Raw genomic sequence first — 21,590 nt, 5'->3', positions numbered from 1 at the left:
ACTGGGTTGCGTAGGTTAAACGGCTTTTCATTTCTGCTTAAACGTATGATTAATGAAACGATTGTACAATATCAAATCAATCTTATATTTTATAACTTTGAGTACATGTATTGCTTACAAGTCTTGGTCTATACAATACTGCATCTATTCAAGTACCATACCTCTTGCATTACCTCTTGTCAAAACACATGATACAAAACATTGCTTAATACGAATATAAGTAGTTTGGGCCAAGCTCCGCAATTCCTAGTGCGGATAAGTATACTTTGACAAAGGCACGTTACATTACCCAATACGGATAAGCAACACCGCCAGAACACTATATTCCTAGCTTGGATACGCATCACGCCTCTCACTAGCATCACAATCCCTAGTGCATGTAAGCATAGGTCCAGCCACTCCGCCAGCTAACAGCCATGGCGTCAGCGATACGCGCTGCCTTCGATGCCGCCGCCTTTGTCGCCAGGGCCCTGCGTCCGCGTGGCCTCAAAGGCCCCCGCGTCCCCTCGAGGCCCCTGCCCCGGGTCCCGCGGACACCCCGCATCGCCTTCGCTGCTCTCGCCCTCGGGGTCGCGGCCACGGGGGTCAAAGAAGCGCGCGCGCACACGCAGGTGCGGTCTTCCCATCACCGGTCAAACGTTAGGGGCAGTCGCTTTCGGGAAGCGATAACTTGAGAATGGATTCTCGTAGCGCCGCCGGACTGGATGCAAAACTTAGCTGAGCTCGTGGCCATAAAACGTCCAGTTTATCGCTTGTGTGACAAATGTACGCTTTTTGGTGTAAGTGCAGTTGATGGATCGAGAGGGTTGTGGTCGCGTTTTGTGTGACGGTGCAGCGCTTCCACGTCTCGTCTTTGCCGAGCAGCTTCAGTCAGTCATCATAGCCGCCGCCGTCGTCGTCATCATCCTGATCATCTCTTGGTCCTTGACCGAGGCTTGCGAAACCCCGAGAAGGATTCGCGGCCGGTGTATTAATTAAGGGCACGGAACGCGTTCGCGGGCGAGTCGCCGAATTGTGTCAGTGTGCCACACATGAGTGGCCACGTCATTTGGGACGTCGCTCTGTGTGTGTCAACAGAGGCGCGTGGCCACCTCCCACACGAACGCATTTGCTCTGTGGCTTGCAAGTTTATTGCTGTAGCTTCGGTTCTGTAAAACATTTTCACAGTCTTCTTCTTCTTGCGTTTGGCGTATGGAGATGCAGAGCAACAACTGAAATTTCACGTTCGAGGTGGTTGAGCCAGAGAGCCGCCTGCTCAGGAGCAGCGGAGTGGGATCGCTGTGATGTCTCTCCTTCGTATTTGTGGATCTGGACATTGCGTCATTGTATGTTGTTATCCGGGCAGCGTTTACACGGTAATAACCACGCGGTAATGACGATGAGCTTTTACCCACGAAACTTCGATCCACCGAGCCTCGAGTCCTTCATGAATGGCTCTGCACCCGAGACGTTCAGCCAAATTTCGCGTGGATTACGCAGCACACCAGGACAGACAGCTTCGCATCGACTGTTGTACCTGGTGTGGTGCTTGGTAAACATTACTGGACAAACAAAGGCGGCTGATTGTGGGTCTGGAAACAACCCATTGTGCGCCGTGCTGGCCTTAATAGGTGCTCGACAATAGTACTTGCTCCCACCGTCTGAAAGGCTATACGGGTATATTTGGAGTGTATGTTGGCTGACGCATGTGGTGTGTTTTCAGTGTGGTGTATAGTGTATTATTTTGTGTGTGGAGTACTGAGGTGTATGTGTGGTGAAAAGTGGTTTATGTGTGCGGTGTGTATTTGTGTCGTGTGAGGGGGGGTGTGGTGTGTATTATGTGGCGAAAGTGTATCTGTCGGGGGCCCTCTGGTTAAATTGAGGACACTCAGTCTGTTTGATGGATGAATGCGGCAGGCCTGTTGGCTGTGTTTAGTCGTGCACGTGTGTGTATGTGTGCTGTGTATTTTGGTTTCAATAGTGGGCAGCGGTAGTGTAGCTCTTAGCGTGCTGCTCTACGAACCCGGCGACCCGAGTTCAATTCACGCTCACGGCTAACATCAGTGACGATTATCTGAACCCGTCCTGGGCCTCCTCTAGGTCGACTCAGCCTCAAATGAGTACCTGGTAGGCTGTGTAAACTCCGCCACTAGGTAGACAAAGGCGGCCGGGCGTGGTGTTGGCCACCAAACCCCTCGTGTGCCGTGCTGGCCTTAATAGGTGCTCCCTAGCAGCACTTGCCCCAACAGTCTGTTACCGGCTATACGACGGAGCTTTGTCTTGTTGGTGTGAAAAGTGAATCTGTCGGGGGGGCTGTCTGCTTAAACGACTGTCACTCGCTCTGTTGTTGATGGATGAACGAGGTGGCGTTGTTGTTGCACGCGTGTGAGAATGAGGCCGCGGGCGCTGTCCCTGGTGCTGAAAGCCTTGGCCCCGCGTGTTTCATTTATGGGGGTCGAATGGCTGGTCATGAGCGGACTCTCAATGTGTTTGTGTCGATAATAATAAAATGTAATAATGTCAGCATGTGCCGCGCTGCACACAGTATTCACTCACTCTCGAAGGAATAGAACGACTCGGAGACATGTGGAGGAACCACAGACGAACGGGAGAAGGTAGCCAGGTGGTGAGTAGGCGTTAACAATTGTACAAGTTTTGTGTTGTCCTCTATATATGAAGGTGTTATCGGTCAATGAATGCTTAGTTGTCGGATCAAACCGGAGCAGCCGAAACAAAACCCGGCCTTCATAGGTGCCCGCTAACACCACTTGCCTCAACAGTCTATTAACTACAGGGGGATCTTTGTCTCTGTGTTTGTTTCACTCAGCGGCACCATCCCCGTGCCCCCGGCCCCCGGGAACTGAGATTTTCTTCGTTCGCGTCGCTTCGCTTCCAGGGCCGACCCTACATGACCCCGAGTGACTTCGTCGACTCCGTCACTCGCAACTCTCCCCGCGGTGCGCACCTTCCATCGTTTTTCACCCCCCCCCCCCCCAACTTGCTTCTCATTCATGCTTCCTCACACTCTGGACAGATCGGCACACAGCCTCGGTGTGTACCAACAAGAACTTGTCGTGTTTGTGCGTTGCATCTTTTTCACTGTATCGGTGGCTAATGACATACGTCTGAAAACGTGTTCCTGAAGTTTGTGCAAAGAGTCCTATGTTGTGAAACTCGCATGACAAATAAACATGACGATGGTGATGATGCTGATGTTGACGATGGCAGCACTGTCCTGTCTTGTTACCTATAGCCACCTGTCTGTAACCAAGAGCCTCTTGCACAAGACGCTAACCCATAACCCCGAATCCTGCCTCCTTAACAACACTCACCTCCAAGCAAGATATGTGACGCTTAACCCGAACACCTCACCACTGTCAAAAACAGAAATGATGCCACCGCTAACCCTTCATCTTTCATCTCCTTTACCCCTCTCTCATCAGACGACGCTCCCAAGAGGATTCTCACCGAAAAGGTGACGTCAGCACGTGCACGAAGGGTCGGAGAGGCAGACTTGAATCCCGGTGCTCGGATTAAGTCACACCCGTAGGATTCGTTGTATAAAGTGTCGATGCCTGAGGCCCACATAGATCCAGGCGAAGGGGCTCTCGGGTATTCGTTCAGGGTCAGTGTTGACTCAAGCCTCGCAGAGTCAGACGAAGGCGCTGTAAATGTTGACCCCCCCCCCCACACCCACTCTGGCTTTGCACAGGAAGTTGAATCCATTCTGGCAAAGACTCCAGCCCTGGATGAGAGGAGGTCACAGCTCTTCCATTCCATGGGTCAAAACGGTAAAGTGTGCACAGAACGTACATACGTACACACACAGATACAGACTCATAGATACAAAGTTCTAAATGTACACGATACACATGTACACTTATATGCTCATACACACATTCATATATGCAAACAAAATTCACACACATACAAACACATCGGCTCTAGGTAGCACACAAGGTCTTAATTGTGCGATGGACACAACGTTTGATATTCACATTGACAGCTGCTTGTCGCTCCTTATCGCCCACTGACCTTGTGTCTCTGTATTTCCCTATCACTGTTCACCCGTCCCTTCCCTGTCCCCTTATCTCCCTGTCCCCTCGTCTCCCTGCTCCCTTGTTTCCCTGCCCCCCTTGTCTCCCCACAGGGCTCATCTCGTACTCGGACTACCTGTTTCTGCTGTGCATCCTGACCAGTGAGACTCGCAGTCACCTCCTCATTAGCATCATCAGGCCCTCCTCGTTAGCTTCATCACGCTCATTAGCGCCATCGCCGTGATCCTTATCAACTTCATCAGCATCAGCGCCAGTGTGACCCATCATGTCCATTACTAGACTCGCAATGGCCGTTCTCATTGCGTTCAGTGAGCGTGGGCATTCGTACCTTTGTGTGTGCATGCGCACGTGTTCTTGAGTACCTGTATGTGTGTATATTTATGTAAGGCGAGAATGTGCCGTGGTGGCGAGATTTTAACTCTCTCATCTGGTATGCAGGATGTCGTGGTTTTTATCCCGACCTTGAGACATAGATTTTTCTCCGGGTCATCCGGGTTTTCCTTTCACATTTAGAAACATGCGTTTAGAGTATTTGGCTGCTATAAATTTCCACGTGATAAGCCACTTCATTGAGCTATCATTTGTGCCCAGGTCGCTTCTGAAAGAGAGCTGTTTCGCTTAGTGGGGTTTACCTGGAAACATGAAAATAGTTTTAGCATGTGTGTACTGGTGCATATGTAGTGGGTACAGATGGAGACAGAGACCTCTTCTTGGAGGCAACACGTTTATTTAACAATAGCCCCAACACAACAGAGTAACTGCCCCTTCCACCAGGTAACCTACGGAGGTTTATCCTCCGGGCCAGCTACTCTGAACACACGGGGTAGCTATCGCGGACCGGACCCCAGCTCTTGTCCGGGTCCTGTAGTTGGAGCTCCTCTCGCAGGCGACGACGTGGAGATCTTCATTCGGACGACAACCACCCGTGCCGCTCAGGGCTCCCACTTCTTTCCCCCGTCCCGGAGCTCGCTCCGCCCCTGGCCACGCCCACCTTCTCGAAGCCTCGAGAAGGACCTGCCCCTGGACACGTGGTCCCCCCAGCCCCCTTTTTGGGGGTCCCCGGGTTGGTACCTCCGGTCATGGCCCCCTCTGAACCCCGTACCGTCCCTGGCACTGTCGCCCCCTATCCTCCAGGGGCTGGCACGACACACAGAGTGCAGTGCCACCCACCACTGCCCCGCAGTGTTGGTCGTGCCCGCTAGGGCCGGCACTGCAGCCACGCGCGGCGATGTCCCAGGCCGGCTTCACACAGTGGCGTGCAGTGACATCCGGCGATGCCACTACACATATGTACTTGTGTGTGTGTACTTGTATACGTGTCTAGGGGTGAAACGGTGGTGCAGTGGATAGCACGTTGCACTATGAAACCGGCGACCTGAGTTCGATTCCTAGCCACTGCTAACATTAGTGGTGAGTGATATCTGATCCGGTCCCAGAACCCCCCAACCTTCATCCAACACTGATGAGTGTGATGAAGTATGGTTAAATGTCCCCTTCTTGCAAGTACTTGTATGTGTGTGTACCCGTATATGTGTTTACTTGTATATGTAATGATGAGGGTAGTTGTATGTGTGTGTACGTGGGCACTTATACATGCGTGCACTTGGTAAATGTTTATACTTGTATATCTGTGTACTTGTTCAATGCGTTTGTAGACAATGAAACCCCGGCTAGTCGGACGGATGGGTGGGGATTCGTGTTCCGGCCAGCTGCTAAAATAATGTAAATTAATAAAAAATATTACGAAACAAAAACATCTTCTTGGTTCTTTCGGTAAAGTCACGTAGAAGGGAAATAATAAAATAATAAAAATAAAACATAAAAAAAATTCTCACGACGTTTCGGCCGCAACACAAGCAGCCGTCCTCAGGTGAAGAAACAGAGCTGTCGGAGAGACAGCGTCCGACAGCTCTGAAACGTGAGAATTTTTACTTTATTATGTTTTATTATTTTATTATTTCCCTTCTACGTGACTTTACCGAAAGAACCAAGAAGATGAATCCCTGCAGTCACGAAAGCTTTAAATCGAAAGAAACAAAAACAATTATCTCATCCCCGAAAGCTGAGCTGAATTAATTATAGAAATGCAAAGTCTGCCTAGCCGTGGTTTTACTGTATGTGTCTACTTGTATATGTGTGTACCTGTAAATGCGTGTACGTACTTGTGTGCTTACGTTGGTGCATCCGTGTTTCGTGTCTGTCAATTTGCTCATTGTCTCTGCAACGTCTCTATGTCCCTACGTGCGAGTGTATCTCTGTGTGTCTGTCCCCATTTCCTCCCACGTGTCATCCACATGTTCCGCACATCCCCACGTGTCTTGTGTCTGTCTCCCACATGTCTCTGTGTCTACTTGTATCTTGATGTCCCCACGTGTCCTTGTGTCCCCAGGTCTGTGTGTGTCCCCATGTGTCCCCACAAGCTCTCTGTGCGTCCGTGCGTCTCTGTGTTTACACATGTCTGTGTGTCCCCATGTGTCGCCGTGTCCCCATGTGTCCCCATGTGTCCCCACGTGTCTCGGTGTCTCCACGTGCCTCGATGTCTCCATGCTAGAGCCCCTGGCCGGGTTTCAGATCGCTTTCAACATGCTGGACGCGGATGGAAACCAGCACATCGACAAGACCGAGTTCCTCATGGTAGCCCGACCTGCGACCCTTTGACTTCTCATTCCTGACCTCTACTTCCTTGACCTTTCTCCCCTCGACGCCCCTCACCCAATATCGGCCACCAAGGCACTGAACAGCAGCAGTTAAAGTTAAAAGTGAACGAAAAGTTAAAACGAATGTGAGTCAGACGCGTATCGATTCAGCGATCAATGTTGATTCTTGCTCTCGTGACACACGCATCAAATCGTGGATGTGAGGATCGGTTCTTTTCCGTTTATGTAATTCCTTGTGCAAATATTTCCTTGGTTGTACCAACTGAGGACAGTGGAAAATTTGAAAGTAGAGGCAGTTTAATGGGCACGAATGAGACAACACAAATGAGGCATTACCCACAAGGCAAACTCAATGTGATTATGACTCCGATTCATGGCAATTGAATATTGAAGGATATTTTAATAGTTAAACACCTAGACTGGGTCAAGCAGCAGAGGTGGTGGTTATGAGTTGGGGTAGGGTCAGTGGTAGGGTTATAGTTAAGAGTCTGGTTAACTCTTTAGGTAGGGGCTATGGTCTGATTGGCTCGTGTAGTTAGTGGTGTTCCGACTGCACCCATTCCATCATCGGCAATTTGATTGTCATGATGCAGGATGGCGATTCGATTCAATAATCCATTGTACTTAGGACTGCGGTAAATGTTCGCGCGTCGAGTGGCTGTTGGGGGCGGTGTGAACCCATTACATAAAACATACACAAATTGTAAAACAGATTTTTACATACACGACAAGATGCGTAATTCGTGAGCTTAATCATCGATATCGATCTCTGAATCCATACACCGTTAACCTCCCAGTGGCTCGTGTTAGGGTCTGGTCAGTGAGTGTGGTTAGGGTTCGGGATGGTACCGTGGCGCCTAACGGTGAATTTTCCCAGTGATGCCACGCGTCTCCTTTTCACTTTTCCTGTTTACATTTGGGCAGTTCCACAACGCAGCATTGGAAATGTGTAAATCACCATAATAATAATACACGTGGGGCATCGTTGTGAAGGTAATCATCTCGAGGTTATATACAGTATTTACATATGGCTGTGTACCGACAGAGTCAGCGGTTTGGGACAAACACGTAACTAAATGAAGAAGCCTGTTTTATTGGCATACATCCGACACCGCGGCATTTCACGAATCGTTTTCCCTTCTCAAGGAAGTTGGACAAATTATTTCCATCTGAATTACTGTCCTCGTTTGGTTCACAGATTCTGCCCAAGTAAAGAGCCACTGCATGGTTATACGAATGAAATTTGCATCTGTAATCGCGGAACTGTCCAGCTCTGTAATGAAGATGGGCAGTGCTTCATCTCCCGTTGATGGCACTTCCTCGTTGGGAATTCTACATTCTCACGCCAGGGACGAGTCAATCTAAACGATGGCCACTGTTGACTTGCTCATTTTGCTGGCCCGCGACGAACTATGGGTCAGACCACGGGTCACTTACTTGCCACTTGTAATGAATTGCAGTCAAAATGTAATTGTACTTTCAGCTGACCATACTGCTGTAACTGCAATTATAATTGACCCAAGGTCTGCGATGGGCTGATTCTCGACCCTCGACCAGTATTATAAGTTATGCCTTTTCGATCGTATGTCGAGAACGCAGACCACAGCAAAACTATTCGCAGAGATCTGCTCGTAAAACGACCGCCGTTCACTTTCTTAGCAGTCTACTGAAGCATTGGGTAATTCATGGAGGTCCTACCTGTAGCCATAGGTTTATTGCATGTCAAGCATTTTTTTAAAATGTGTACTTTATCCAGATTTTATCCCGATTGAGCTATCTGTGCCACGTCATGAGATGAAGGAATCATTTGGAACTCTCACAGAGCAGGGCAACCCTTCCTGTAAGAGAACAGCCACCTGGATAATGGTTATTTTATGAACATATCTCTATGAACGTTTTAGCATACCTGTCAACCCATACGATATACACGTTTTATTGTACAGGGAAATTGAGTTTTCACATCCGTACGGCGTACAGACGTTTCAATATGGCCAAAAAAATGTTTGTCTTTTTGTTTGTGTTTCTCCCTTGTGATGGGACTTCGTAGAATGAACGTTGAAATTTATAAGGGCACGGGGTCACCAATAAGGTCTGAATTGGCCTGTAATAAGGTAGGGCACTGATAACGGGTTGACAGGTATGTTTTAGGCAGTCATTTGCAGATTGAAAATTTCACCTTCTCACAAGAGCCTTGTTGACCTGACCTGCGACCTTCCGCTCGTGACCTTTGAGCTCACTCATACTCACTGACCACACCTGTGCCCTCCTGCATTCAACGAGTGAACACCACCACCAGCAAGGGTCACGGTCACTTAACCTGAACTCAGCCTGCAGCCTCCAACCTGCGTCCTCTCACGTAACTGAACGGGGTCATGCGTGCGTGCGTGTCTGCATGTGTCTGTGTGTCTGCGTGTGACTGTATGACATCTCGATGTCTTCATGCATGTGTCTGTGTGCATGCGTGTCTGCATCTGTATGTGCATTCGTACGCATCTGCGTGTGTGTTTGTGTCTATATAAGGATGTGTTTTATTTGCATATTGGCAATGTCTGTGTGTCGATATGTGTATGTGTCCTACTGCGTGTGTCTGTATGTGCATGTGTCTGTGTGCATGCGTTTGCGTGTCTTTCGGTAATTGTCTACGGGTCTGCAAAACGTATCTGTCCGCATGCATGTGTAAGCACCTTTATGCCATTTTGCATGCGTCTCTGCATGTGTATGTGTGGGTGATGTTTGTATGTGGATCTCAAAGCATTGTGTGTGGATCTCAAAGCATTGTGTGTGTCTCTGAATGTGCGTGCGTGTGGGGAGCGGTAGCGTAACGGTTAGTGCGTTGCGCTCCGAACCTAACAACCCGAGTTCGATCCCCGCTCATGGCCAACACCAGTGACGATTATTTCAACCAGTCCTGGGTCGACTCAGCCTTGAATGAGTACAGTATCTGGTGCGGTGTGTAAATATGGCCACGAGGGAGACAAAGGTGGCCGGGCGTGGTGCTGGCCACCCACCCCGTCGCGTGCCGTGCTGGGCTTCATAGGTGCTCGTGAACAGCACTTGCCCCAACAGTCTGCTAAGGCTATACGGGGGATCTTTGTCTCGCGCCTGTTGACATAGACTGTGTATGCGTTTGAATCCAGATGCAGGAGATCTTCAATAGTCGCAACGAGCGGAGGGCGGAGGCCGGCGCGGAGGAGTGTGCCACGATGCCGGTAAAGGTTTGACCGCCCAGCCAGCGGCACGTGCCCCGTCAGTCCTCCGTGGCTGCACGCAGACGCTGTGGTTGGGTGACACTTGCAAGCATTGTTTTCGTTTTGCTGCAAATCACGTTTGTCCACAATTGTTCCCGATTGTGCTGTCGGTGTCGTGTGACTATAAAAAACATCTAATTTGGAACTCTTTGAGAGCAGAGCGGCCTATTTTGTTGGAGAACAACCCAAGAAAATGGATATCACACAGAAAGCTCTCAGATCCTTTACAAATACCCACAGTAGGGGGCAACACTTTCCCGACGGCCCTGCATTATGTGTAAAACTGATCTAAATTCTCAGCGTTGAAGAATCAAAACTTGACGTGATTTTTGCGCAGTTATTGGTGTCCATGGTGAAAGCATCAACTGAAAGTCTTTGAGAACCTGCTTTAATTACAGGTGGCTTGAAACCTAGATTTGAAACCAGGGTCTCAGTGGTGCCAGCTCAACATTTGGCCCCAGTTTGGGTGAAGCTTCAGGCTCCGTCTTGGGTGTTCAGGGTGCAGCATGCAGGGGAATTAATCAGCAGCGTTTTTTCTCCAGCTGATAGGTGCACGCAGCCTCCCAGGAGAACCCAGCTGGTTCCGAGCCCAGCACTGGCGCATCACGATCACCACACATAGCCCCCTGTATTCCCATGATCAAATATCCCATTATACTTGGCACCTGAGACTCGAAAACCCGCGATTGGAATTTGCAGCTTCCCCAAACTGGAGCCACGAGCCGCCGCTGGCAATAGTCGACGTTTGGTGTCTCAACTGGGACTAGGGTGACTTGGTGGTGGCTACTTCGCGAGGCCCTGTTGGGGGCAGGGGACACCCGTGAAGCGAACTCCCCGTCATTGTGCCTCTCTCCTTGTTGGTGCCGGTGGCAGGCGGCGAGTGTAAAGAGGCACGGGGACACCACCCTGCTGGTCCACCTGTTCGGCAGGAACGGAGACAAAGAGCTGGACTACCAGGACTTCTACAGGTGGGGATGGTGGTGGAAGTAATGGGACGAAAAGTTGGTCATAGCGTTGGTGGTCTGGGGGGAGGTCGTATAGTTACTGATGCTGGTGGCTAATTGTTGGCGATGGAAGGGCTTGGTAAGAGGTGGTTGTATCCTGTATTTTGCATTCTTATATTTACGACTTGTTCTCCATTCGTGCCATCGTCGTCATGCCATGGGATGGACAGAATCAAATTTCGTTCAGAACTTGCTGCGAGCAGTGCACCGCCCTATGCCATAGCTGATGTCTCAGGACCACTTCTGAAGTCCCGTCATTTGGCATCTTTATCCACTCTCAGGGCACACCTTCCCAATTACAATACACGCGCACGTTGCCAATAACCGATTCGCATGCCTGCAGTTCAAAAGCGTGTATTGCGAGAATCGGAGCGAGTCGACGCATCGATGCATTTGCGATCAAACCATCGTCGTTTTGCCGACGCTGCGACGTTGAACGGCTACGACGACGCTCTCCGCCCGCAGGTTCACGACGGCGCTGCAGGAGGAGGTGGTGTGGCGCGAGTTCCAGGCGTGCGCGCACGGGCGCCGCGTCATCTCGGAGGGCGCGTTCGCGCGCGTCCTCCTGCGCTACACGGACGTGCGTGACGCCGCAGCCATCACCGAGAATCTCGCTGCACGCGTGCCCGCCGGACAGGTAACTACCCGCCGGGCCTCTCACTCGACCCCGAAGCACTCGGCCCCCGAACTCTCACCTGCAACTCCCTCTCCACACCAACCCTTTGCTCCTGAAATCTCACATTCCTGATGCTTCACGCTTGACCTCCCACCCCAATCCCCCGTCCCTGACCTCCTGGTCTCAGCGCCCTGCCCCCACACTCCACAAACGCAATTTAAGACTTAACCCGGAGCTGTCCCATTTACCCCGCTAGTTGATGCTGCCGATGTCTATATGTATGCTTGTTTGTCCGTGTGTATGTATTATGTGCATGTCTTTGTGTGTCTTTGTGTCTGTCTAAGTCGACTCATCCTCAAATGAGTACCTGGTGTGGTGTGTAATCATTGCCACTAGGGAGACAAAGGCGGATAAGTGTGGCACTGGCCACCCACCCCCTCGTGCGCCGTGCCAGTCTTCAGAGGTGCTCGCCAACAGCATTTTTGCCCCAACAGTCTGTTGTGTTTGTGGGTCTCTCTGCCCTTGTGCCCCCAGGGCATCTCGTTTGAGGAGTTCCACTCGTTCTTCCAGTTCCTAAACAACCTGGAGGACTTCTCTATTGCTGTGCAGATGTACACGCGAGCAGGCTTGGCCATCGGACAGGGTAACGTGGCGGGGAAGGGGGACACACACGGGACACACGGGGAGACGGAGGGAAGGGGATGCATGTGAACAAACGTGCAAGTCTGGAAGGGTCATTTGTAGGCAGACTCACCAGGAAACACGGGCACCCTAGTGCCAGCCGTCCTATTGGGCCAAAAAATACGGGAGTCACACACGGCGACATTTGAGAATACATGCACACACACACACGCAGGCACCCACGAAACCAGACCGTTGTGAGTTACACCGCAGCACCATAACATGAGCACACCACACTGAATCATCCCACATAGCTACATCGCTTCACAGTGAAACCACTGGGGAAAAAAATATACACAATACAGGCCATGCATGGCTACACCTCCCCACAGCGAACCTACGAGCGACACACCTTTAGCGCACACTTTACACCGCATTGGTTTATGACACCGCACACCACGCTGTATACAACCTCCACCGCACCGAGCCCCTGTGCGTGGCCTTGTGCAGACGAGTTCCGCCGCGCCGTGCGCGTGGCCACGGGGCTGCACCTGTCGCCGCACCTCGTCTGCACCGTCTTCCACCTCTTCGACGAGGACGGCGATGGCCGCTTGAGCCACACGGAGTTCCTGGGCGTCATGAGGGACCGACTGCGCCGTGGCGCTCGGGTAACCGCGCCGTGCAGATCACACTCACACTCTCCCTCGGGTGACCCGACAGTTGGTTTTTTTTCTTCCAAATATACTTTCGGCATCGTGACATGAGATGAAGAATTCCATTTGGAACTCTAAAAGTGAGCAGTCCATTCTGCCGTGGTAGAAAATGGCTCCAGAAAGGTGATATCACAGAACCCTTAAAGTAACTTTTTTTTCTTCACACATTTGGGGGCGCTGCACTCTCCCACGTGCCTGTCACAGACCAATGTTCATCGTATAGCAGTCAAATTGAGAATGCTTCATCCTCACAGCTGGGATTTTACACGATGGGGATTTTTGTGCAGTCATTGGTGACCAAATGTATCTGTTTAACTACGTGAGAATGCACGAGACCAGTGTCGTCCCATTTGCAAGAATAACCCCGGGTCAGCGAAAATAAACAAAAGCAATCAAATAAAACGATGTATAATGATGAAGCAAATAATATCACGCTAAACTTAAAATCTGATTTTTAACCCAGGAGGGGCAACAGTTCTGCTCCATGCCATGACCCCTGAGTGAGCAGGGGCCCCCTTCCCAGTCAGACTTCTGGAGTTGAACTTCTCGGTCTCTCTGCCGTTGATAGGACCACAGGACGAGCCCAAAGAAGGACGACTACCGCACATGCGTGCGTCGCGAGTTGAGCCGCTGAGATGGAATGGGCCGTCCACATCCCCCAGAAGAGGACGAGACCCACATTACCAGCAGTGGAGGATTACTCTATATTACCAACTCCATATATCATTCGCTGTCAATGTTCTGTCGGCATCTTGTCATAAGCCGAATAAATGTACAATTTACACTTTACAAAAGAGCGCATCACGCGGTGTTGGAGAACGGGCCCACAAAAAGCAGCTATCACAGAAGACTTCGTGGATCCCTTCAAGTGATCTATTTTATTCATACATCAGGAGGCGCCAGAGGAATGTTCGTCGCATGGCATTCAAATATATATTTCTCAGTTGGAAATTAGGCAAAGTCAAGTGAGAACCACTTAATGACTAATGCCCCAGTCACACTTTTAAATTAGACTACCCTGGTCTCTTTGAATTTTCATCTGGTTGAATACAATAAACTTGAAACTTTGATAGTAATTTGGTGACCAGGCTACGACCATCAAAATCGCTACTTGAGAACCCGGTTTAATGAAGAGGCTGCTACCTGGATTCAAACCCAGGATCCCAGTCGGGCTGGCTCTGTGCTCCGACCTCTCAGCCACCCAGCTAGATTTTAAAGTGTCGAGTAAAAAAAACACATGATTAACTTTCATCGAGATTTGTTAAAAGACTGTAGCTCACTTTCATACGAAGAGACTTCCATTCACTTACCTGTAGATATTTGAGCTAAATCAACCCACATTCACTTTCACGGATGTCTGATAAAGCAACTTGCATTCACTATGGACATCTATTCAGACTTCCATTCAATTCGTTTTCTTTGTTCAAGTGACCTCTGTTAATTTGCAGAGGTTTTTTAAAACGAGTTCCATTCAACTTTAGCGACGTGAAATTGGATTTACTTTTTATAGTAACATTAATCCGTAGTGAGCGCATGGAAAATGTGATTTAAAGGATATGCTTCAATACATGCGAGGGCCGTGACATTCTGACAGGAAGTGAAGACAGGATGGTGATACCACGCCAGTTTTGCTGGACTTTGTTTTCGTATGCTCGTGGCTCCTTGCTACTCAATAAAGTTATTTGGAAACCGATTTTGCTGTCGTGTTAATTTCTCCCATACAGTAACAGGTTTTACCACCGGCTCAAAGTACAAGCATGGTTATTCAATTCCATGGTAGTTCACCAAGCTCGTTATCGCTCCAGGGTTCACAAAATGAGCAATATTCTATGGGAAGTAGATACAATTGTTAACACGGAGGAATGGCCCTACGATTCTGGCCTAGTTAAGGGCTATTGATGTTAGTGTATGTTGCTGATCATACTAGAAGATTGAAAAGTCGACATCTAGTGGTTTTGCGATAGAATACGAGGACCACATAGCACACCACATTCACCCACAGCATTTTAAATATTAAACCAGACTACTGTTGGTGTTGCAATACGACTAGGGCTAGAAGGATAATGGGAAAAAGCAAGCAATTTACATGCAACAGGAATTATAGGTAAAAGCAATTTAGTAAAAAAAAAGCATTCACAATCAGGTAAATGTGAACAAATTTTTTTATTTTATTAATAGAAAAGACAAACACAAAGCTAAAGATGTACAGGTTTCGGCACAAATGCGATTTTCTCAAGATCAGGGCAAGAGGTAGGGGATAGATCTCTCGTGAAATCACTCCACCTGTTAAAAATTCACAAAACCACGCGAGTCTGGACGATAGCGACAAAATTCCGTGCGAGACTTCCGGGGGGGTTGCCTCGGCCGGTTCTGACCGATCGACACAAATTAACGGCAGTGTCCTCGCTTCAGTGCCCGCCAACCGTCCCCCGCCCTGCCAGCTTAACGTCCCCCAACGGAGGACAGCACGCTCCCCCTCCCCCCAACCCACCCGTTTAACGATGGACAGCGACGAGGAGATAACGGGGCCTGTTTGTAGAACGTGGTCACAACACCTGAAGTGTAAGATTCGAGTTTTGAAAGTTTAATTTTATTATTTTTGTGTCTAGGTTATTGGACCAAGTTTGATGTCGCTTTTTGAAAGCCCCATTCACAACATGGTCATAGGTAAACAATGGCAAATATAGCCAGGTCAAAACTTGTGATGGGAAGTCAAATGAATCCATTCATACTTGTAAAAAAAACTTTTACCTCGAGTTCTTCAAAAAAATATTATAGATACTGCCCTTGTATTTTCAATTTTTAGTTAATTTTTTTAAAATAAAATTAACTATAAAATGTATATAAAAATGAAAAGTATTTTAATTTGCACCATCAAACGTGACCTCTTTGCCATGCTTCCTCCATGTGGGTGAATGACGCCCCGTTTTACCCATGAGATGAATAAAATAACTATAAAAACATGTTACAAACACAATGGGCAGTTATAGCCACAAACAATACCACAATATAAAAAAGTTCATTTTTAAACCCAAAAAACGTGGGATTCAAATATTTTTCAAAAAACTAAATCATCAAGGATAATGACGTCCCAGTTCTAAAAACACACTTGGCAACACATCAAATTCCATCACCTCTGGCACCATGTATTTAATCAACTCACAGTAGCCGGGTTCTAAAGTGCCTAACAAAAGGGAACCTGACACGGAGACATTGAAATGAGCAATTGCCAACTCGGCAGAGTTTAAGTCTTGAGACCAAGTTTGCCGTATTTAAACAACGCCACCAGGGCCTTGTGACAACGACATGCCCGGTTATGCAAGTGCTGTGTGCGGCCTTCAGAACGCGCTGGTTTACAGACCACACCGGACACGCAAACACACTACTATCCCGAGAACGACAAGCATTTACTTACAACAGACTTTCACAGACCATCTTGGCACAATCATACATATTGATATGTTCACACATGTACGTATTAACACTGCTCTCACACGTTTGTACAGACCATACAGACATTTGTTTATACAGACCGTGAACACGCACTCCTACAATGGTACGTACATGAATGTGTTGACATCAATTGCACACACACACTGTTACGGAATATAAAGACAAACATTAGTGCATATTTGTATCGACCAGTGACACAAGGATGCACATACTGTTCACTCACCTACACTAACACACACTGACAAAACATGCAACACATTTGCACTGACAACTCATACTTGCAAACAGCTCAACATATCGACACAAGTGTTATCCTACTTGTACTGACCACAATTATTAACACCACGCAAACTACACCGACATACATGCACATACGTTTAATGACCACTCGTGCAAACACACGTGTAACAACTACACATACGCACTGAACTCAAAGAGCCATTAAGACACTCGGGGCAAGTGCTGTTAGCGAGCACCTCAGACACACACACACACCCCAACACAGATGCACACAAATGCATACTCTGAAGCACCTACAGGGGGTCGAGAACACACACCTACACATATGTACCTACTGACTCGCACCTTACACACAACACAATACATGTGACTTTTTGTTCTGAGGAGAGGGTGATGGACAAAGGTGTGAGGAGGGCAGGTGCAAGAGTTGAGGGTCGGAGGTCGGATGTCAAAGGGCAGCATTAAGGAGTTAGGTGACAGAAGTCAGTTCAAGAGCTGCGAGTCAGAGGTCAGGAAGTCAATAGCTGCCATGGAAAGGGACGTATCTACCAGTCGGGCACATCGAAGATGCCCGTGCGCTTGGCAGCACCAGCAGCCCCTGCACACACACACACACAAACAAAACAGTGTCCAGAAAGTTCAGGGCTCTGCAGCACAAGCACAAATGAGTGTGAAACCAGTGTCAACAATCACTACAGTGGGTAGCAATGACACATTGCATTCAGGATCCTAAACAAGGGTGATAATGGTCTATTGTAAATTGGTTATAATGCAAGGTAGCCAAGCTACGCTTTTGCCGATAAACCATAAATTAGTGAAATCCGGGAGAAACACAGCTATTATGGAAGCAAGAATGGATTGTATTGCTGCAGTTCAAGTCTTGAGCCATTTATGCTCCATTCCAAACAATCTTCTATTCTCCCTGCCCCCAAAGCTCTCTCTCTCACCTCTTCATAATCTTGTTGTACTTCCTGTCTCTTACGGTTGCTTATTTTCATCCTGTCCTACCGGCTCACCAATCCTCACATATCTTGCCGACTCTTGCCTCCTCTATCACCCCCACTCGTCTCTCCACACCGCTCATTCTCTCATCTCCTCGTCCTTTCTCTCATCATCCCGGTTCCCCCTCACTTTCCTGACCATTACCTCATCCCTCCACTCCTTGCCTCATCTTCATGTCTTTCATCTCTGCTCCATGAGACCCTTACCCTCTTCTCTCCACACCTTGCATCAACTTCCCGACTCGTGTTGTCCCCCTAAACTCCAAGTCTTCACCAGGGAACTGACCTCCTCTCGTTGGGCCTTCTACTCGTGACTGAACTTTCACCTCAATGATGAACGACCTCCCGTCTCTCCAACCATTATCTCACCTGTCTTGGGCTGCCCTTTGCTCCTTTTCCGCCTGCGGTCAAGGACTCCATCGGGGGTGGCCGTGTGGCCGTCGGCAGCAAAGGGGCTGGACCTGCCGGCCACTGTGCCGTCGAGCGAGGCCTTGCTGGCTCCCGGCCCATCTACCTCGGCATCCACGGGGAGGCCCCACACCAAGCCGTCATTCACCGCGTCCTCTCCAAACCTGGCGGGGTAACGAGGTGGTAAATAAATGCAACCATCATCTACCACGATCAATCCACTGTTGAATGGATGACTCCAGAAGTCCACGGTCTTGCGCAGTGCGGCAATGTCTGCAGGACCTGGGTACAATCACCTGCATGCGAACAAATTGATCCTCCGCGGTACACGTGTCCTCTCGGGTGTTGTTCCCTCCTTTGGTTGCCACTCCATCGTTAGTCTCCACCGCTGGCCATCTATTCAAATGATGGGTTCTGCTCAAGCCTGCTTAATTTTATTCAATCAATGTGAGGTCGCGAACATGTGTATTTTATCCCATCCATGTGTTCCTCTTTTTGTTTCTAAGTGCAAGTCTAAAGTATGCACCTCTCCATGCTTTTTTGTGAGGACCGTATTGGGCTTCAGGTGGAATATTTAAATTACTATGTCAGGGCCCAGACTGTTCTTTAAATAAAGGTAACAAACATTACTGCTGCATTCTCAAGCAAGTTAAATGCTCTTGTATGTTGGAATTACCATGCCAAATGTACTACAGATTTAACCCAACCGGTGCTCATCACTATTAACTTCATAGTTCAGGGTACTATGGTGGCAAAATGTTAACTGCCTCGCTTGGTATGGAGGAGGTTGTGGGTTCTAATCAGACCCTGACGCCTGTATTTTTAGAGTTTGCATATTCTTCCCGTGGTCGCGTGGATTTCTCCCCGGGTCCTCCGGTTTTTCTCTCGACATTTAGAAACTTGCATTTAGAGTATTTATCTGCATTACATTTCCACGTCATAAGCCGCTTTTCTGAGCTATTATTTGTAGGCAGGTCACTTCTGAAAAAGAGCTATATAAGCTCAGTGGGCCTTACCTGGTAAAATTAACAATTTTAAGTAGTTGAACATGAAATCGTATAAATGTACAACCCTTCGTCAATCCATTCCTGGATATGTGGGCAATTCGAGCATACTTCACCATGCTGATCATGCACGGTTGGCTATGTATGGTGCTAAAGAAGTTCAACATACATACAACGTGGGGCATATAGAAGTGGGAGCATTTATGTACAACACAATAATGGATTTTTCAGCACTGCCCCATGCTGCCTACCACGCAGTACATGACACGCAGTAATTTAATAGATGGGCACCGTCCATAACAAACGTCACAAGATGCAGGTCTATGTGGTCGCCAGGTCATGACTAAGCGGGGGAAATTTCACGTTCCTCAAGGCAGGGCCAAGTTTATGTTGACTTGCACCAACACATGCTTGTGCGTGATTCAGTACTAATGAAGTATGGGAATTGACGGCAGGAACTTCTTGACGGGAACACACTTTTTATTAAATCTTTACGTGTCAAAATACAACGTGTGGTCTCCTTTCTTCCGACTTCACACTCCACTAATCTCGTGTAAACTCTAGGCCTCTGGCTACACACGATACCCTTCACTCGTGTAGACCCTATGCCTCTGGCTACACAATACACTCGACTCGTGTAGACCCTATGTCCCTGGCTACACACAATGCATTCGGCTCGTGTAGACCTTATGCCTATGGCTACACACACTACACTCGCCTCTGGGTTACACAGAGTCCCGGTCCCGTTAGGACAGCGGGACTAGGTACCGCAGGGCCCTAGGTCTTCATCCCCGTCTTCATTCTTCGCTGGTTACACACTGCCCTCACGCCTGTGTGCATCCCCTTTTATAGCCCCTGCTCACGAGAGACGGAGCTGATGCGTACGTCGACGTGAGCATTGCTCCTTAGTGAACCAATCACGACGCACTCTCTCTACGATCCGTTTTCCCCAGCGCGTGTTAACGCTACTCCGCCAATCACACCGCGCTGCCACCAGGTCACTCCCTCTCAGCGCGTCACCGGCCCACAGCCAATCATTACCCCGTAACCCACGACCCCGCGCTGACCCCTGATCCTCCACCGTCAGCGCGCGTCACCACATACACAGCCAATCATTACTCGCTGGCATACGATCCCTCATCCCAGCGCGTATCACCTCTACACTAACAGAGAGTGCAATGCCATTGTTCCGTCGCCACTGCTTCCTGCCTTCCCAAAGATCAATCAAGTATTGGCACAGTAGACCTTTAAGATCTGCTCTTAGTTTCCCAAAATTGCTATATAACCTCTATGTCTTTCAAAGGTCGACACTTACAGTGTCCCTTTATCAGGCTCCCCACTTCATTTTATAGGACCCGTGGCCACATTGAAACGGCCCGCAAATTATCTCGCTGCAAGACTAATAGCTGCACTAACCCAGTGTAAGAGAGAAATATCTACGTCAACACTGTTTCTAATTGTAGCACACACAATCACTGCTATCACTGCAAAGGACTTTTTGCAGTGACAAAAGTGACTTAGTTGCGTCTGTGTCAATGCGTGGTTGCCCGTGAAAAATATTTGAAAGTCCTATTCGGCCTTCGCCAAACAAAAAGGTTGGCCACCTTCGCCGTAGATCTTGCTACCCAGTTGATGCATCCTTCAAGGTCCACCCTTAAATGATCCCACCATCTGGCTTTCAAGACTTCGCCACCTTGGTTGCCGACCTGCCTTGGTAACATCCCTTCCACCTGCAACTGGTGCAAATAAAATGACAAAGTAGGGTACTGTGCCGGGCAGCCTGCTCCACACGGGCGGTTGCGGAGACTCACGTGGGCTTGGCTCGCTTGCAAACTGCCTCCTCTTCGCTGGTACCAGACAACCCCATCCTCCGCTTTGGCGTGCGGGGCCCAAAGCCTCCCGCCGACTCCAAGAGGCCGTCCTGGCCCTGTTGCAGGTATTCGGAGTACGTCTGGATGCGGTACGACTCGGCCTCACTGCTCGTGTTCTTGGCTGGGGCAAAGCACGCAGTAGACAGGCAGCACGTGCATTATAGCCGACGGCACACACAGTACACGTCACAGAATATGGCACACAGTGCGCAACACGGCACAGTAGACAACACGAAAAGGTACACAGCAATATGGACAACAGCAGTACGGGGATGACAACACATTGAGAACACGACAGCACAAACAACACACAACATGACAAATATACATTTAGTACACATCACAGAACCCGTCAGAAGACAGCACACACTACACATCACACTGCACACCTCACATGACAGCATCACACTGGAAGCGTTAAAGCACATGCGTACATGCATACGTGCGCAAGTGCAGGTGTGCGAGTCTACGCATGTTTCTAGGCAGGTGAACTCACCGATCTGCACCTGCTCAGTCTTGCTCAGAGCCACGAATGCGGACGTGTCGTCGATCCACGACACCTGGATGTTACCTGCAGGTGGTAATGGTCAGCAAGGACAAGGATGGAGGGAGAGAGGGAAATAGGGGCACCGTTATGACTCACTCCTCTCATCGTCATCATTAAATCAGGTTGAAGATGAGACCGAACATTTATTTGCCAGGAGCCGTGACGATGAC

The 21,590-nt window shown here is 49.0% G+C and overlaps 2 protein-coding genes across 4 annotated transcripts in view; one reads left to right on the top strand and one right to left on the bottom strand.

Annotated features, from left to right (window-relative positions):
- Positions 1 to 149: 149 nt before the first annotated feature.
- On the top strand, positions 150 to 14,583 carry MICU3 (mitochondrial calcium uptake family member 3). 2 transcript variants are annotated; one of them, XM_061560065.1, is made up of 12 exons: positions 151 to 611; positions 2,807 to 2,936; positions 3,423 to 3,454; positions 3,692 to 3,770; positions 4,130 to 4,177; positions 6,589 to 6,671; positions 9,832 to 9,903; positions 10,816 to 10,910; positions 11,412 to 11,583; positions 12,097 to 12,205; positions 12,694 to 12,851; positions 13,465 to 14,583. In XM_061560065.1, exons 1-12 carry the CDS (start codon positions 417 to 419, stop codon positions 13,528 to 13,530), a joined length of 1,239 nt encoding a protein of 412 aa, XP_061416049.1. In that variant the 5' UTR covers positions 151 to 416; the 3' UTR covers positions 13,531 to 14,583. The 2 variants fall into 2 exon arrangements, with proteins under 2 accessions (XP_061416052.1, XP_061416049.1); XM_061560068.1 differs by lacking the exons at positions 2,807 to 2,936; positions 3,423 to 3,454 and having other exon boundaries at positions 150 to 611.
- A 463-nt stretch (positions 14,584 to 15,046) lies between these two features.
- The window catches only part of LOC133347626 (poly(A)-specific ribonuclease PARN-like), a 28,604-nt gene continuing 22,060 nt past the window's right edge, over positions 15,047 to 21,590 (bottom strand). For both annotated transcript variants that reach the window (XM_061560063.1, XM_061560064.1), the window contains exons 22-25: positions 21,370 to 21,444; positions 20,814 to 20,994; positions 17,960 to 18,162; positions 15,047 to 17,187 (exon numbers count right to left, since the gene is read on the bottom strand). In XM_061560063.1, coding sequence (XP_061416047.1) covers positions 17,135 to 17,187; positions 17,960 to 18,162; positions 20,814 to 20,994; positions 21,370 to 21,444 — 512 coding nt within the window. In that variant the 3' untranslated portion in view covers positions 15,047 to 17,134. The remainder of the gene's footprint in view (positions 17,188 to 17,959; positions 18,163 to 20,813; positions 20,995 to 21,369; positions 21,445 to 21,590) is intronic.

This window comes from Lethenteron reissneri, chromosome 26 (assembly GCF_015708825.2).
Source record: "Lethenteron reissneri isolate LAM-NWPU_2019-01 chromosome 26, ASM1570882v1, whole genome shotgun sequence".
Classification (NCBI taxonomy): domain Eukaryota; kingdom Metazoa; phylum Chordata; class Hyperoartia; order Petromyzontiformes; family Petromyzontidae; genus Lethenteron; species Lethenteron reissneri.
This window is presented reverse-complemented; position numbering and strand designations above follow the sequence as displayed.

Bases quoted from the DNA above. Each gene is read 5' to 3' on its own strand.
- MICU3 (XM_061560065.1), top strand. From the start codon at position 417: ATGGCGTCAGCGATACGCGCTGCCTTCGATGCCGCCGCCTTTGTCGCC. The intron at 3,455-3,691 runs GTGACGTCAGCA...GGCTTTGCACAG, and splicing joins AGAGGATTCTCACCGAAAAG to GAAGTTGAATCCATTCTGGC. The intron at 3,771-4,129 runs GTAAAGTGTGCA...GTCTCCCCACAG, and splicing joins CCATTCCATGGGTCAAAACG to GGCTCATCTCGTACTCGGAC.